Source organism: Chrysemys picta, chromosome 6 (assembly GCF_011386835.1).
Source record: "Chrysemys picta bellii isolate R12L10 chromosome 6, ASM1138683v2, whole genome shotgun sequence".
Taxonomy (NCBI): Eukaryota; Metazoa; Chordata; order Testudines; family Emydidae; genus Chrysemys; species Chrysemys picta.
Window position 1 is genome coordinate 51,971,229 of NC_088796.1, and position 14,613 is coordinate 51,985,841.

At 38.2% G+C, this 14,613-nt stretch overlaps 1 protein-coding gene across 13 annotated transcripts in view; it reads left to right on the forward strand.

The window, feature by feature from the left end:
- XRCC4 (X-ray repair cross complementing 4) overlaps positions 1-14,613 on the forward strand; it is a 276,331-nt gene that overhangs the window by 135,126 nt on the left and 126,592 nt on the right. For 7 of the 13 annotated variants that reach the window (XM_065550171.1, XM_005288164.5, XM_005288163.5 and 4 more), the window contains 3 exons: positions 4,079-4,245; positions 11,975-12,127; positions 13,143-13,249. In XM_065550171.1, coding sequence (XP_065406243.1) covers positions 4,079-4,245; positions 11,975-12,127; positions 13,143-13,249 — 427 coding nt within the window. The other 6 variants (XM_065550167.1, XM_065550166.1, XM_065550168.1 and 3 more) reach the window with 2 other exon arrangements.

Consider the following 14,613-nt stretch of genomic DNA (forward strand, 5'->3'; position numbering starts at 1 on the left):
GCAAGAGATGTTAAGAGTAACGAGAAGGGTTTCTTCAGGTATGTAAGCAACAAGAAGAAAGTCAAGGAAACTGTGGGCCCCTTACTGAATAAGTGAGGCAACCTAGTGACAGAGGATGTGGAAAAAGCTAATGTACTCAATGCTTTTTTTGCCTCTGTCTTCACAAACAAGGTCAGCTCCCAGACTACTGCACTGGGCAGCACAGCATGGGGAGGAGGTGACCAGCCCTCTGTGGAGAAAGAAGTGGTTCAAGACTATTTAGAAAAGCTGGACGAGCACAAGTCCATGGGGCCAGATGCACAGCATCCGAGGATGCTAAAGGAGTTGGTGGATGTGAGTGCAAAGCCATTGGCCATAATCTTTGAAAACTCATGGCGATCGGGGGAGGTCCCGGATGACTGGAAAAAGGCTAATGTAGTGCCCATCTTTAAAAAAGGGAAGGAGGAGGATCCAGGGAACTACAGGCCAGTCAGCCTCACCTCAGTCCCTGGAAAAATCACGGAGCAGGTCCTCAAGGAATCAATTCTGAAGCACTTAGAGGAGAGGAAAGTGATCTGGAACAGTCAGCATGGATTCACCAAGGGCAAGGCCTGACTAACCTAATTGCCTTCTATGGGGAGATAACTGGCTCTGTGGATGAGGGGAAAGCAGTGGACGTGTTATTCCTTGACTTTAGCAAAACTTTTGATACGGTCTCCCACAGTATTCTTGCCAGCAATTTAAAGAGGTATGGGCTGGATGAATGGACTATAAGGTGGATAGAAAGCTGGCTAGATCATTGGGCTCAACGGGTAGTGATCAATGGCTCCATGTCTAGTTGGCAGCCGGTGTCAAGTCGGTCCTGGGGCTGGTTTTGTTCAATATCTTCATTAATGATCTGGAGGATGGCGTGGATTGAACCCTCAGCAAGTTTGCAGATGACACTAAACTGGGAGGAGTGGGTAGATACGCTGGAGGGTAGGCGTAGGATACAGAGGGACCTAGACAAATTAGAGGATTGGGCCAAAAGAAATCTGATGGGGTTCAACAAGGACAAGTGCAGAGTCCTGCACTTAGGATGGAAGAATCCCATGCACTGTTACAGACTAGGGTCCGAGTGGCTGGGCAGCAGTTCTGCAGAAAAGGACCTAGGGGTTACAGTGGATGAGAAGCTGGATATGAGTCAGTGTGCCCTTGTTGCCAAGAAGGCTAACGGCATTTTGGGCTGTATAAGTAGGGGCATTGCCAGCAGATCGAGGGACGTGATCATTCCCCTCTATTCGACATTGGTGAGGCCTCGCCTGAAGTACTGTGTCCAGTTTTGAGCCCCACACTACAAGAAGGATATGGAAAAATTAGGAACAGTCCATCGGAGGGCAACAAAAATGATTAGGGGGCTGGAGCACATCACTTATGAGGAGAGGCTGAGGGAACTGGGATTGTTTAGTTTGCAGAAGAGAAGAATGAAGGGGGATTTGATAGCTGCTTTCAACTACCTGAAAGGAGATTCCAAAGAGGATGGATCTAGACTGTTCTCAGTGGTACCAGACACCATCAGCTCAGGATTAAACAAAGACTGTGAATGGCTAGCCAACTACAAAAGCAGTTTCTCCTCCCTTGGTGTTCACACCTCAACTGCTAGAAGAGGGCCTCATCCTCCCTGATTGAACTAACCTCGTTATCTCTAGCCTGACTCACTCTTGCTTGCATATTTATACCTGCATCTGGAAATTTCCACTACATGCATCCGATGAAGTGGGTATTCACCCACGAAAGCTCATGCTCCAATACGTCTGTTAGTCTATAAGGTGCCACAGGACTCTTTGCTGCTTTTACAAATCCAGACTAACACGGCTACCCCTCTGATTTTTAACAATGAGGATAATTAATCATTAGAATAACTTACCCAGGGTCATGGTGGATTCTTCCTTACTGACAGTTTGTAAATCAAGGTTGAATGTTTTTTCTGCAAGACCTGTAGGAATTATTTTGGGGGAAGTTCTATGGCCTGTGTTATGCAAGAGGTCAGACTAGATCACAATGGTCCCTTCTGGCCTTGGAATCTATGAATCTATGAGAGTGGCAATGGCACACTTTCCATCCTCCTCTCTAGGCTTCCAGAGATACAAATACCTTCCCAAGAGAAGCAATCCATCTTCTTCCCCAGAGAGTTACTACAGCAAACCTTCTTCCTGCTTCGGACCCTGGGAGTAAGATGACTCAGGTTGCCATTTCCTAAGTGAGGCTGTGGAGGTTTTGGCAGAACTGATCCATTCCTCCCTCAACATAGTGGAAACAGCCCATATTCCCTGCTGCCAACCCCATGGCCCCCACCCAAGATGAGATGTAGGAGGGGCCATTTAATCTTTCCCATACAAGAATCTCTGTTATAGATTGTGAATGCTGCATGGCCCAAACTGAAAGAAAAGGTCTATCGGCAAGACTACATACGGTCTGTATAAAATTCCATCAAGTTGTGTCCCCATATTTATTTTTCTTCCAAGAAACGGTCACATACGAAAAAGATCTTGACCTTAGTGGCTGGAGCAGGGTCCCACTGTTATGTGGAACAAAAGATTGAAAATTTACCTAAGGAAGGGTTTTTAAATCTTCTTCCATACTTTTATGTGCTGCAATGTCATGTGTTGTTTCAGCCTGTATAGCCCTATCCATCACTGCCCCCTCTTGTACTCTCAGAAGAGGTCCCATAAGACTGGGGGAGCACTGATAAGAAAAAAGCTGATTTCTTTTAAGAACTGTCTTACAAAAGTATAAGCCTTCATCTATGATACTTCTTGAGACATCATTAGATTCTCTGCTAGATCTCTCCGATGCAACACCCTTGCATGGAGAAATATGTGGCTGTGGGCTCCAGATGCAGACCCAACTTCTGGGTAAAACTTTTTCATGAGTTTCTAGAAAAAGCTCAGAAGGACTTGTCAGATCTGAATTAAATTTTGTCCTGTCAAACCTCATCTAGTGAGGAGGGAGGGAGCTTCAGGTCATTTCACCACAGTTGCAACTGCTAGCCATACCAGAATCACCGTTCTTTGCATCCTATAGAGGTCAGGATTCTCCACAGGACAATGAGCCCAACTATAAAATAAAATAGTTTACTTTAACATTAAAAAAAAACTAATAATTTGTGCAGCAAAGAATCTTGTATTTTCCCATCATGTTCTATATTGGAACATTGACATTAGTAAGAATTGTTCTACATTTTCAACCATTCCATTCTACAAAACCATTTCTACGTTTTCCATAGCATCTTCAACAGCAGAGAAACTCCACCGCTGCCAAAATGCCCTATCCTGTAAATCTTTACTTATATGAGTCATCCCATTTGAAGTAATTGGGACTGTCTGCATGATTAAAGGACTACTTGCATTATTAAGGGTTTGTTGGAGAGGGGCCCTAGAGGGAAAGCTCCTGGAATGGGCTTCTTCCCTTCTTATAGATCTGTAAAGCACCAAAGAAAACTGTGGTGCTATATTAAACACAAAGTCTTTATTATTAATTTACATAATGGTCATTTGACTTATTCATATTTCTGTTGTCGTATGGCTGTTCTGGTCACTGCAATAGGTGGCAAATAGCTTTCTAGATATTTCATCAGGTAGCATAATAAGAATAATGTTATAAATGCCTTACAGAATTCTTTCCCTATAGCTCTGCACTACATTAAAACTGCTTTTTGCTCAGTACCTAAGACATCTTGTTGCATCTTCCTGCAGTTAATTTCTTCTCTTCCTTAGGGAGCAGATTTTTAGTGTAGCATATACTCGTCTCTCTTGATACTGATTTATCAGTGTGTAGATACTGTGGTGATGGATACCCTATATGCACCTAAGACGGTATAAACATGTAGATACGTTAGATAGATAAGCAAATGGTGCTTTATGCCTTTATGCCATATACTTACTCAAGAGGCTTATTTTTGTTGCCATTATGTTGTAATTTTCAACAGGAAAGTATTCAAGGATTTTAATTATACAATATGCTGATGCCTATTAAGAGCACGTCTGGAGTTGATTGAAAACTGGGTTTTTTTGACCTTTTTAGTTCCAGCAAAGTAACTCAGTTTTTCCTTTTGTCCCAGTTTAGACTTGGATCACTGAAGCTACAAAAAGTCTCAAGTCCAACTGAAGTCATTAAAGAGCTGATTTGCCACTGCCTAGACTGCATAGCAGAACTACATGCCAAAAAGGAGCACCTGCAAAAGGAAAATGAAAGGCTTCTAAGTGATTGGAATGACGTGCAAGGACTGTAGGTTGAAAAATGAATCAATAAGATATTCTTTATAAACTATGTGTCTGCAGTCTACCTATGCAACAAAGTGTAGGTTATACTGATGGACACTATATATTTAAGATATTTGCAAAATGAAATGTACCTATTTCTTTTTTATTGATAGTGTTTTGGGCCCTAACGGTTTATAGGCTACACAGCTGTAGAGGCTTTTTCTTATTTCAAGGTGGCAGGCGACACCTCAGCTGCTAACATATAATGCTGATTGTAGCTTTAAGTAGCCAGAAATATCTTCACTCTCCCTTTCCCCCTCCTGCAGAATGCAGTGTGCATTTTCTTCTGCATAGGTCCCTTAATGATGACTGTCTTGATTTTGCCGGTCTTGATTTCTGTTTCAGTTGTGATTTACATTTTAAACTAGATTATTTCTGGGGCCACAGGGGGCAACAGGGGGAGAGGATGTAATTTGACAGTAATTAAAACCAGCTATATTGTCAAAGTATTAGAAGAGTCGTGAATGTTTTGCGGGGCAGCGAGGAGGAAGACACAAATTAAAAAAAAATTGCACAAGATCACATTATTTTAAGCAAGATATTTTTATTTTTCAATAGAGTGTCAAATTTAGAAATATTCATGGAAGAAATTAAGTCAGTGATGTGCTGGGTAGGGTAACAAAGACCATATCTTTTTTTTTTTAGAAGAGGAATCAAAAATGGTCACAGAGTGTGCCCTGAAATTTTTGTCATGACAAATATACAGCCTCACTAATAGTGTTTGACTACTTAATAGTTTAACAGTGTAGTAAACAATAACTTTTTATAATTAATGTGTTGCACTGCATTAAATGCCATTTTGATTTGTGTAGTGCTGTGGCACTTGTAACTGATAATTCCACAACAAACTCACAGGAGGGGTTTCCCTCCAAAACAGTAATTATTACATCTCAACTTTAAACTATTTAAATACCTAGTCACAATTATATAGCATACAAAATGTGCGGAGCATCTCCAGTGAGGAGCTAGGTGCCCTCGAGTCCCATCTAGTCAACTGCCTTCTACTTGCCAACAGCTAAGTGCAGGATTCAACTGTAAAGCAGTTTTCCTGTTTTAGATGGTGTCATTACAAGGCTTCTTAGGTTAAAATTAATCAACAAACCTATCTAGTTTACGGTTGAATATGCTGAAAGCAATTGAGAAATTATAATTTACAAGTTAGAACTGTTGCACTAAATTAAAAAAAAAAGTTAAATAAAATACCCCTACCCCGAGTCATTAATTGGCAATATCCAAATATAGAGAAGAACGCTTTGGAAACCATTGCCATTAATTAGGAGCTGGACTGAACTGAGTTCTTGCCACCTAACTGCTTTTAGCTACATAATAACTTTGGAATCTAGTTAACATTTGTTTTTTAAATATGAATTTGTTCAGTTTCCTTGTGTTTTAATGTACATAGAAAATTTAATAAGGATTATCTTGAATATCCTTTGTGCATGAGTACGTACACACACACACAGGGAAAGTGAGTTAAAATATCAAAATAGAATAGCCAATGTTTTTGTTTTATACAGATTATTACATTGGTAAATATAGAGCAATACTAATAATCTTTAATAGCAAAATTTCCTAAATCCTGAAAAATAAAGATAAGTTTCTGTTTTGTATGAAGTTTGTGTTTTTATACTAACCAAGTAAAATTAATATAGATGAGTTGTAGTCAAGTAAACTGTCAATTTATAATATGGTCAAATGTAGTGACAGAAAATCTGAACCATAAAATTAGTGTTGGGTGTTTTTAGTATGTGAATAAATCACCTGAAAATGACTCATCAACATTAGTTTGTCAGCATTCAACACCACTGTTATAGAACAAAAAGGGAATAGGATGCAGCTAAAATGTAAGGAGTTTATGTAAATGCCAGAACCATTCTAAGGCACAGACAGCTTTATACATATAAGACTACATTTTCAGTCAGGCTTTGGGTACAAAAATCTCACATGTATAATTGCCACAAGTTCTTTAGTTCGTGTTATCTCTGACTCTCTCTTCAGAAATGGAAGAGGTTGAGAAATGGACAGTTAATTCTCGATTTAGGTCACCAGTATTACTTGTCTACAAACGGCAACCATTACTAATGCCAGTTGTTTTCAGTAGGTTGTGGTTGTGTTTTGACTACTATCATCCCAACTTGACATAGTAAAAGTATCATGCTTCTATTAACTCCAAGATGGCTGCGATTACGGAACTTGAAAAGCATGTGCAAATAAGACTAATAAAAATGTCTATGGCCATTAACTTTATTCACTTGTGATTTCACTTTTTTTATTACATTTAAAAGCTTTGTTTGAGATGAGTAGCTTATGTACAAAGGCCTGTGGAGATGTGACTTCTGCAAAACAAATGACATATAGGCACCAGTGTGTGACAAATTGCAATGAAAGGTTGCGTTTGTAGCTGGTGAAATACTGAAATGTAGTCCTAGCCAACTTTGCTTAGTTCTCACATAATACAGGTGACGCATACTAGAATGAAAAACGTCTTTGTAGATCTTATACAGAGATATAGCCAGAAAACCCCATTCCGCAACATACTGTATAATTTGTGACTCATGTTCCTAAACAGCAAAGCACAACTGCTTTCCAAGATGTATATTTTCATGTATTAACATGGATGGTGTAATTTGCAATCGTTACATTAATAAAATAAAAAAAATCCTAAACACAATAACTTAATAGTTTATATCTATACCAGAAGAATGTATCAATTTTTTTATTTGTTTGGATTTCTAAAACAAAAAAAAGGGACAGGGCAAAAGGATAGTCACTTATATATGAGCATTAAAGCCTAAAAAATGCATACAAAATTAACCAATAACATAGTACAAACTTACCTTACCCACAATGTCCTTGCATGTCACACTAAATAAATAATCTAGAATACCTTTTGTCCTATGAAAACAATGAGAAGTCCACTGGCACCTTAAAGACTAACAGATTTATTTGGGCATAAGGTGCCACCTCATTGTTTTTATGGATACAGACTAACACGGCTACCCCTCTGATACTTTTATCCTATGTACATTCTCCCTGGCTCTGGGAGAACATGTAGGTCTTTCAGCATGCTCTGAAGGTTAAGAGTTGGGTCCTGATCCTGAAGTGGAATTATCTAGTATAGTTCCTCAAGGCCAAGTGGCAGTATCCAAATGACTTCAGTAGGATTTTACACAGGTGTAAGTGTCTGCACAAGTAGAACTTTTTGCAGGATTGGGGCCTTTGGCTCTTGTCATATTAAGGGGAAAAGTGATTTCCAGAGTCAAGGGTCCTTCACTGAAATTGCATTGCATGCAACCCCCCTTTGGTTAAATCAGGAGACTGCTACTAGTAAATTGAATAACTCAGATGATCTCAACTGCTATGGTACCAAATAACATTCGTTTTTGTTAGCCTTTATTTGGTTACTATTCCCATTGCGGGGACGGAGTCTTCTTTTTCTTCATTGAAAGATTTGATACTCTTTGTCATATTTTCCACTTGCATATGAGGTTCATATATGTAAATGGAGACAATGGTTAATTTCAACCCTGTTGAAGTCAATGATATTACACCAAGAATTAATTTGGCTTGGTATTTTTAAACCATCTTGCTTCTATGCCGAATCTTTATTTAATCAGGTAGTGGGTTTAGGCAATCTCACATCACCCCATGAACTGGATAAAGATGTCACTGCTAGGGCTTGTGATTCTTTGTACTGTGCTTTAACATTTTTGTATATATTATTCCATTAAACGGTTAAAATTCCCATTTATAGATGGAAAGTCTCCTTGTAGTTGATTAGTACATATGATGTTTCTTTTAAGAATTATTGGACCGATCTATATGGTAATGATTTTCAGCATCATTTGCATTTAAATTAGATGAATTATTTATCAGCTATGAAACATATCCCAAAAGCATATCACAGAAGACTACGTTAGTACTTCATAAGATTCCTTTCTTTTGTCTTTCATTTTATAGACTTTTCATATAAAAATGATGAAATAACCAATATTTGTTTTAAATACACATTGAAAAAATATAATACTATTACTGTGTTGACACTTTTGTTTTTATAATAGCTATTGAATAAAAACCCACAAATTTTTGAACATGCCATTTTTCACAGTTAGAGCATTCAAAATGAATGCTCTAACTGTGAGAAATGGCATGTCTTCCAGAATCAGTCTCTTCATCTCAACTCTCTTATATATCAGTCCAGTGGAAGATAGAATCATAGAAATGTAGGTCTGGAAGGGATCTCAAGAGTCCATCTAGTCCAGCCCCCACCCCAAGCAGGATTAAGTACATCTGGACCATCTCTGACATTGTTCTGATATTGTCCATAAGTTTGTGGTATTTAAACATCATTTGCTTTATTAATTTACCTACCATGTCTATGTTCTGAAGTCTGCAATGAGCAGTAAGATCATTACTAGTATGTGTATTTATTTATATATTACACACACAAATCTATGTTAAAAACAGTTAAGGTCTCAAAATCAAGAACTAAAAAACTAGGAAATACCAGCATTAAAGTTGCCTGTTAGATGATCACGTTTTTCACAAGACCTCTGCTTCATTCAATGCACAAGACTTTTTTATTCATATTGTGGCCCCATTCCTTATTTACTAGACACTATATATTTATTTATACACTATTTATTTTGTTGATTTTTAGATTTTTGGTTGAAATTTAAGCTCAATCAATTTTTTATTTAAAAAACAAAACAAACAAACCCCCTTATATTTAGATACCATATAAAAACTTGAGGATGACCCTATTGCAAAGCCGTCATTCAGCAGAACTCTTAAGATTTTCACATATAGAATTAGGTATCCCTCTAAAAAGTAGTTTACATTAAATGGGGGAAAAAGCCATTCGCTCTCCAAAATTAGTATCTGTGAGTATCTTAAAATCTCAGCTGTCTCACTATACAACTCTAATAAAACAAACACCACAACGTAGGGTTTGTTAGCATTATAGTTGTTTGTATGCCAGTAGGAAACTGAAATTGCCACAAATCCTGCTTCAGTGGTTCTGCTGAATCAGTTTCAATATCCTGCTTCACCAGAGGAACAAAGACTTCAGAGGAGCAAAGGGACAATGAGTGGGTAAATGTTCATGTAACATACACACCTGCTTCTGGAATCCTGACAAATTAAATGCTTCTGTATGGGTTGCCCGGAACATCAGCTGGAATTTTAAGATAGTTTCTACACGTTTGGAGGGCGTGGTTTTTTCCTGTATATAAATATACATTAAAAGTGCAAATCAGAATGAGTAGGCTTAAATTTTGGGCCCATGAAACTTGACCATAACTCTCTATTTATAATCTCAGTAAGTGTATCCTTCTAAATTATACACACTATGCTGAATTCACCATTGAATCTAAATAACTCTGATATCTAACATATAGCTGTCTGTATAGTCTACACATAAGCTAACCTCTAATAAATAGGGGTTAGGAAGAAACTTTCACTTTGGGCGGATTATTATATAACTGCCTACTGTAGGGCTTTTTTCATGTTCCTCTGAAGCAGTTTCTATTGAGCTTTTTGGGGGACAAAACGCTGGACTAGATGGACAGTTTATAGATTCATAGATTCTAGGACTGGAAGGGACCTCGAGAGGTCATCGAGTCCAGTCCCCTGCCCTCATGGCAGGACCAAATACTGTCTAGACCATCCTGGATAGAAATTTATCTAACCTACTCTTAAATATCTCCAGAGATAGAGATTCCACAACCTCCCTAGGCAGTTTATTCCAGTGTTTAACCACCCTGACAGTTAGGAACTTTTTCCTAATGTCCAACCTAAACCTCCCTTGCTGCAGTTTAAGCCCGTTGCTTCTTGTTCTATCCTTAGAGGCTAAGTTGAACAAGTTTTCTCCCTCCTCCTTATGACACCCTTTTAGATACCTGAAAACTGCTATCATGTCCCCTCTGTCTTCTCTTTTCCAAACTAAACAAACCCAATTCTTTCAGCCTTCCTTTATAGGTCATGTTCTCAAGACCTTTAATCATTCTTGTTGCGCTTCTCTGGACCCTCTCCAATTTCTCCACGTATTTCTTGAAATGTGGTGCCCAGAACTGGACACAATACTCCAGTTGAGGCCTAACCAGCGCAGAGTAGAGCGGAAGAATGACTTCTCGTGTCTTGCTCACAACACACCTGTTAACAGATCCCAGCATCACGTTTTCTTTTTTTGCAACAGCATCACACTGTTGACTCATATTTAGCTTGTAGTCCACTATAACTCCTGCCGTACTCCTTCCTAGACAGTCTCTTCCCATTCTGTATGTGTGAAACTGATTGTTCCTTCCTAAATGGAGCACTTTGCATTTATCTTTGTTAAACTTCATCCTGTTTACCTCAGACCATTTCTCCAATTTGTCCAGATCATTTTGAATTATGACCCTATCCTGCAAAGCAGTTGCAATCCCTCCCAGTTTGGTATCATCAGCAAACTTAATAAGCGTACTTTCTATGCCAATATCTAAGTCGTTGATGAAGATATTGAACAGAGCTGGTCCCAAAACAGACCCCTGCGGAACCCCACTTGTTATACTTTTCCAGCAGGATTGGGAACCATTAACAACAACTCTCTGAGTACGGTTATCCAGCCAGTTATGCACCCACCTTATAGTAGCCCCATCTAAGTTGCATTTGCCTAGTTTATCGATAAGAATATCATGCGAGACTGTATCAAATGCCTTACTAAAGTCTAGGTATACCACATCCACCGCTTCTCCCATATCCACAAGGCTCGTTATCCTATCAAAGAAAGCTATCAGATTGGTTTGACATGATTTGCTCTTTACAAATCCATGCTGGCTATTCCCTATCACTTTACCACCTTCCAAGTGTTTGCAGATGATTTCCTTAATTACTTGCTCCATTATCTTCCCTGGCACAGAAGTTAAACTAACTGGTCTGTAGTTTCCTGGGTCGTTTTTATTTCCCTTTTTATAGATGGGTACTATATTTGCCCTTTTCCAGTCTTCTGGAATCTCTCCTGTCTCCCATGATTTTCCAAAGATAATAGCTAGAGGTTCAGATACCTCCTCTATTAGCTCCTTGAGTATTCTAGGGTGCATTTCATCAGGCCCTGGTGACTTGCAGGCATCTAACTTTTCTAAGTGATTTTTAACTTGTTCTTTTTTTATTTTATCTTCTAAACCTACCCCCTTCCCATTAGCATTCACTATGTTAGGCATTCCTTCAGACTGCTTGGTGAAGACCGAAACAAAGAAGTCATTAAGCATCTCTACCGTTTCCAAGTTTCCTGTTACTGTATCTCCCTCCTCACTGAGCAGTGGGCCTACCCTGTCCTTGGTCTTCCTCTTGCTTCTAATGTATTGATAAAAAGTCTTCTTGTTTCCCTTTATTTCCGTAGCCAGTTTGAGCTCAGTTTGTGCATTTGCCTTTCTAATCTTGCCCTTGCATTCCTGTGTTGTTTGCCTATATTGATCCTTTGTAATCTGTCCTAGTTTCCATTTTTTATATGACTCCTTTTTATTTTTTAGATCATGCAAGATCTCGTGGTTAAGCCAAGGAGGTCTTTTGCCACATTTCCTATCTTTCCTACTCGGAGTAATCCATAATGACCATTCCAATGTACCTCTCTTCCTAATTACATTTTAGGAGGGCTGGTGTTACTATAGTACATTGTTAGTAAAATATGAAGATTATTAACTATTGTTATGTTTTAGGCTGGAAAAATGTGTGGAAGCTAAAGAAGAACTGGAGGCAGATCTTTATAAAAAATTTATTCTTGTGCTCAATGAAAAGAAAGCAAAGATAAGAAATTTACACAAGTTGTTAAAAGAAGCTCAGGAACCTGCAGAGGATACAACACATGCAAGGTATTTGTTAATTTGCCCAAGGTATTTGTTGTCGTGCCTGACACATACATAGGTTTCATTTGTATTTACTACGTTTTAATAGATGGTGGTATAATCACTGTTTCAGTGTAATAATTAATAAATCATCTTTATATAGTTTCTTTAGATTTTAAAGGCTTCCAAGTGCTTTAAATACAATATAGTAAATATACAATGGGACACTTCACTCATCTCTGAAGAGCAGCCAACTTTGGAATTACTCGGGCAACTCTTCAGCAGTCTGTGGTTACATGAAGCAATAGTTCAGGACAGAAACAACCCCATATTGAATTGAATCTGCAGGAGGAATGTCATTTGGCTGGCACCTCAAATAGCACATGCCCCATCATATGTTATGGGGTGCTTTGTTAAATGTAGACTCAAAAGGAAGAGTCAACTAGCCACTACCTGGGGTGTCACTGAATGTCTTGTATCTAAGCACTGACCAGGGCTAAGTTTGTGAGTGGTATGGCTTCAATGACAGGTGTTTAATTAAAATTGAATACAGAGATTTACTTAACTGTAACTGTTTCCTACAATATTTGAAATTATTTCTTGATGCGGGTGGAGTGGAAATGGATAGTGTTTTGTGTCAGAGTACAATTGATTCCCAGACCCACTCCAACCTGCCTCCACTAGTTCCTCAAGTACCTCTTAAAAACTCTCTTATTCCAAAATGGCTTTCCTCCTTAGAGAAGTGTTAATAGTGAGGTGATTGGAAATATTTACTTAAGAAACAAATAACATTTACTTAGGGGAAAAAAATCCAAACCAAAAAATCATGGAACTGCCAAGAGACACACTTTAAATCAATGACATTGTTTTAATCCGGTCTGACTCCACTTCCTTTTAGGACATTATCTATCTAGTTTGTTTATCTAAGTTGTGAACTCTTTAGGATAGGGACCTAGTATTGACCTCTGTCTTTAAAGTACTGTAGAAATAGCAGCTATGTTGCAGGAATGGCAGATGGAAAATTACCTTTCTGTTGTTCTAGGGATAGCATGGCTACAGTCCAAACTGCTATTGAAAGAGAGAAAGATTATGATGGCAGCACTGATGAGGAATGTGAAAATTTAGCACAGCCCTCTACATTAGCATCAGGTAAGATAGAATATATTGTGCTTATTGGTGATATCACGAGTAGGCCAATTACTTTACATGAATAAACTATAATGAAGATAAAACACTACCTGACAAATTGCTTTGTGACAAGCCAATTTACAAGCATTAAAAAAATAGCCCTCTATTGAAGCAGTGTATAATGCTGACATTTCAAATTAAAGAAAGGAAGTTTTAAAAAGCATGTAGTGTAAATGAAGGAAATGTCATTGTTTATGAAATGACAAATTACATACTTTGCATAACTAATAGCCATTTTACAGCTTGTGAACTGTCAACAATTACATTTTAAATTCCAGGAATCATTATGAACACGTGAAGATTGCTGTGATTTAAAATGTAATTGCTAACAGTTCATAGTCTGTTTTTTTTTTTAAAAAAAAAAGGTTTTAACTTCATCAGGAGAGTTTTTTGCTCTATTTTTGTATTGCACAATTGGAGCAAAACTATTTTTATAACATCCAGCAGAATTCACTGAAATTTACTGGGATGCTTTAGTTGAGTGTGAAAATTAAGTTGAATAATCTGCCTAGGACTGAAGAAGTGGGAGTACATGGTATAGGGATTGTCCATTTCACAATACACTGTATAAAACTTTGCATCATACGAATTTTCAGCTTGGTGTGCCCTCTACTCTTTGTAGAGGAAATGCTGTCAGGGAATAAAGACTGCCTTACACTGACAGGTACCACATACTTAAGGATTTCCCTTCAGGATTATTGGTTTTCTGTGGTTTCTCTCACCCGAGCCATTTATCTCTACTATAGGGTAAGATAATCAAAGAAAGATAAAAGCAGATAACTGACTTAGTGCACATGCTTGTTGTCTTCAGTGGGAGCTGAGGTCAGCACCATAACATGATTAGTCTCCAACTCTGTAGTATTGGTGTACAGGTTTTTTGAAGACCTTCTACCACAATTGACATAGATAATAGATTTAGAAAGTAGCCAGCCTTGTAGCACACATTTAAGTGAAGAAACAATGTGAAGTGCAGACACTATCCAAAGAAATAATTTTTTGTTGACTAGCTGGTAGTGATAAGGTATCTGTTTAATAGACAATTCTTTGCTTTCAATCTGTATTTCATCGTGGCACAAACAGTGTCTTGAGGAATACTTCATTTAGTAAAATGGCACGGAGAAGGGAAAGGACTTCAGTTATCAACTTTTTGCTAGATCCAGTAATAATTAAGCTGCTAGATAGCATTTTTATGACAAGTTTCAGAGTAACAGCCGTGTTAGTCTGTATCCGCAAAAAGAAGAACAGGAGTACTTGTGGCACCTTAGAGACTAACAAATTTATTAGAGCATAAGCTTTCGTGGACTACAGCCCACTTCTTCGGATGC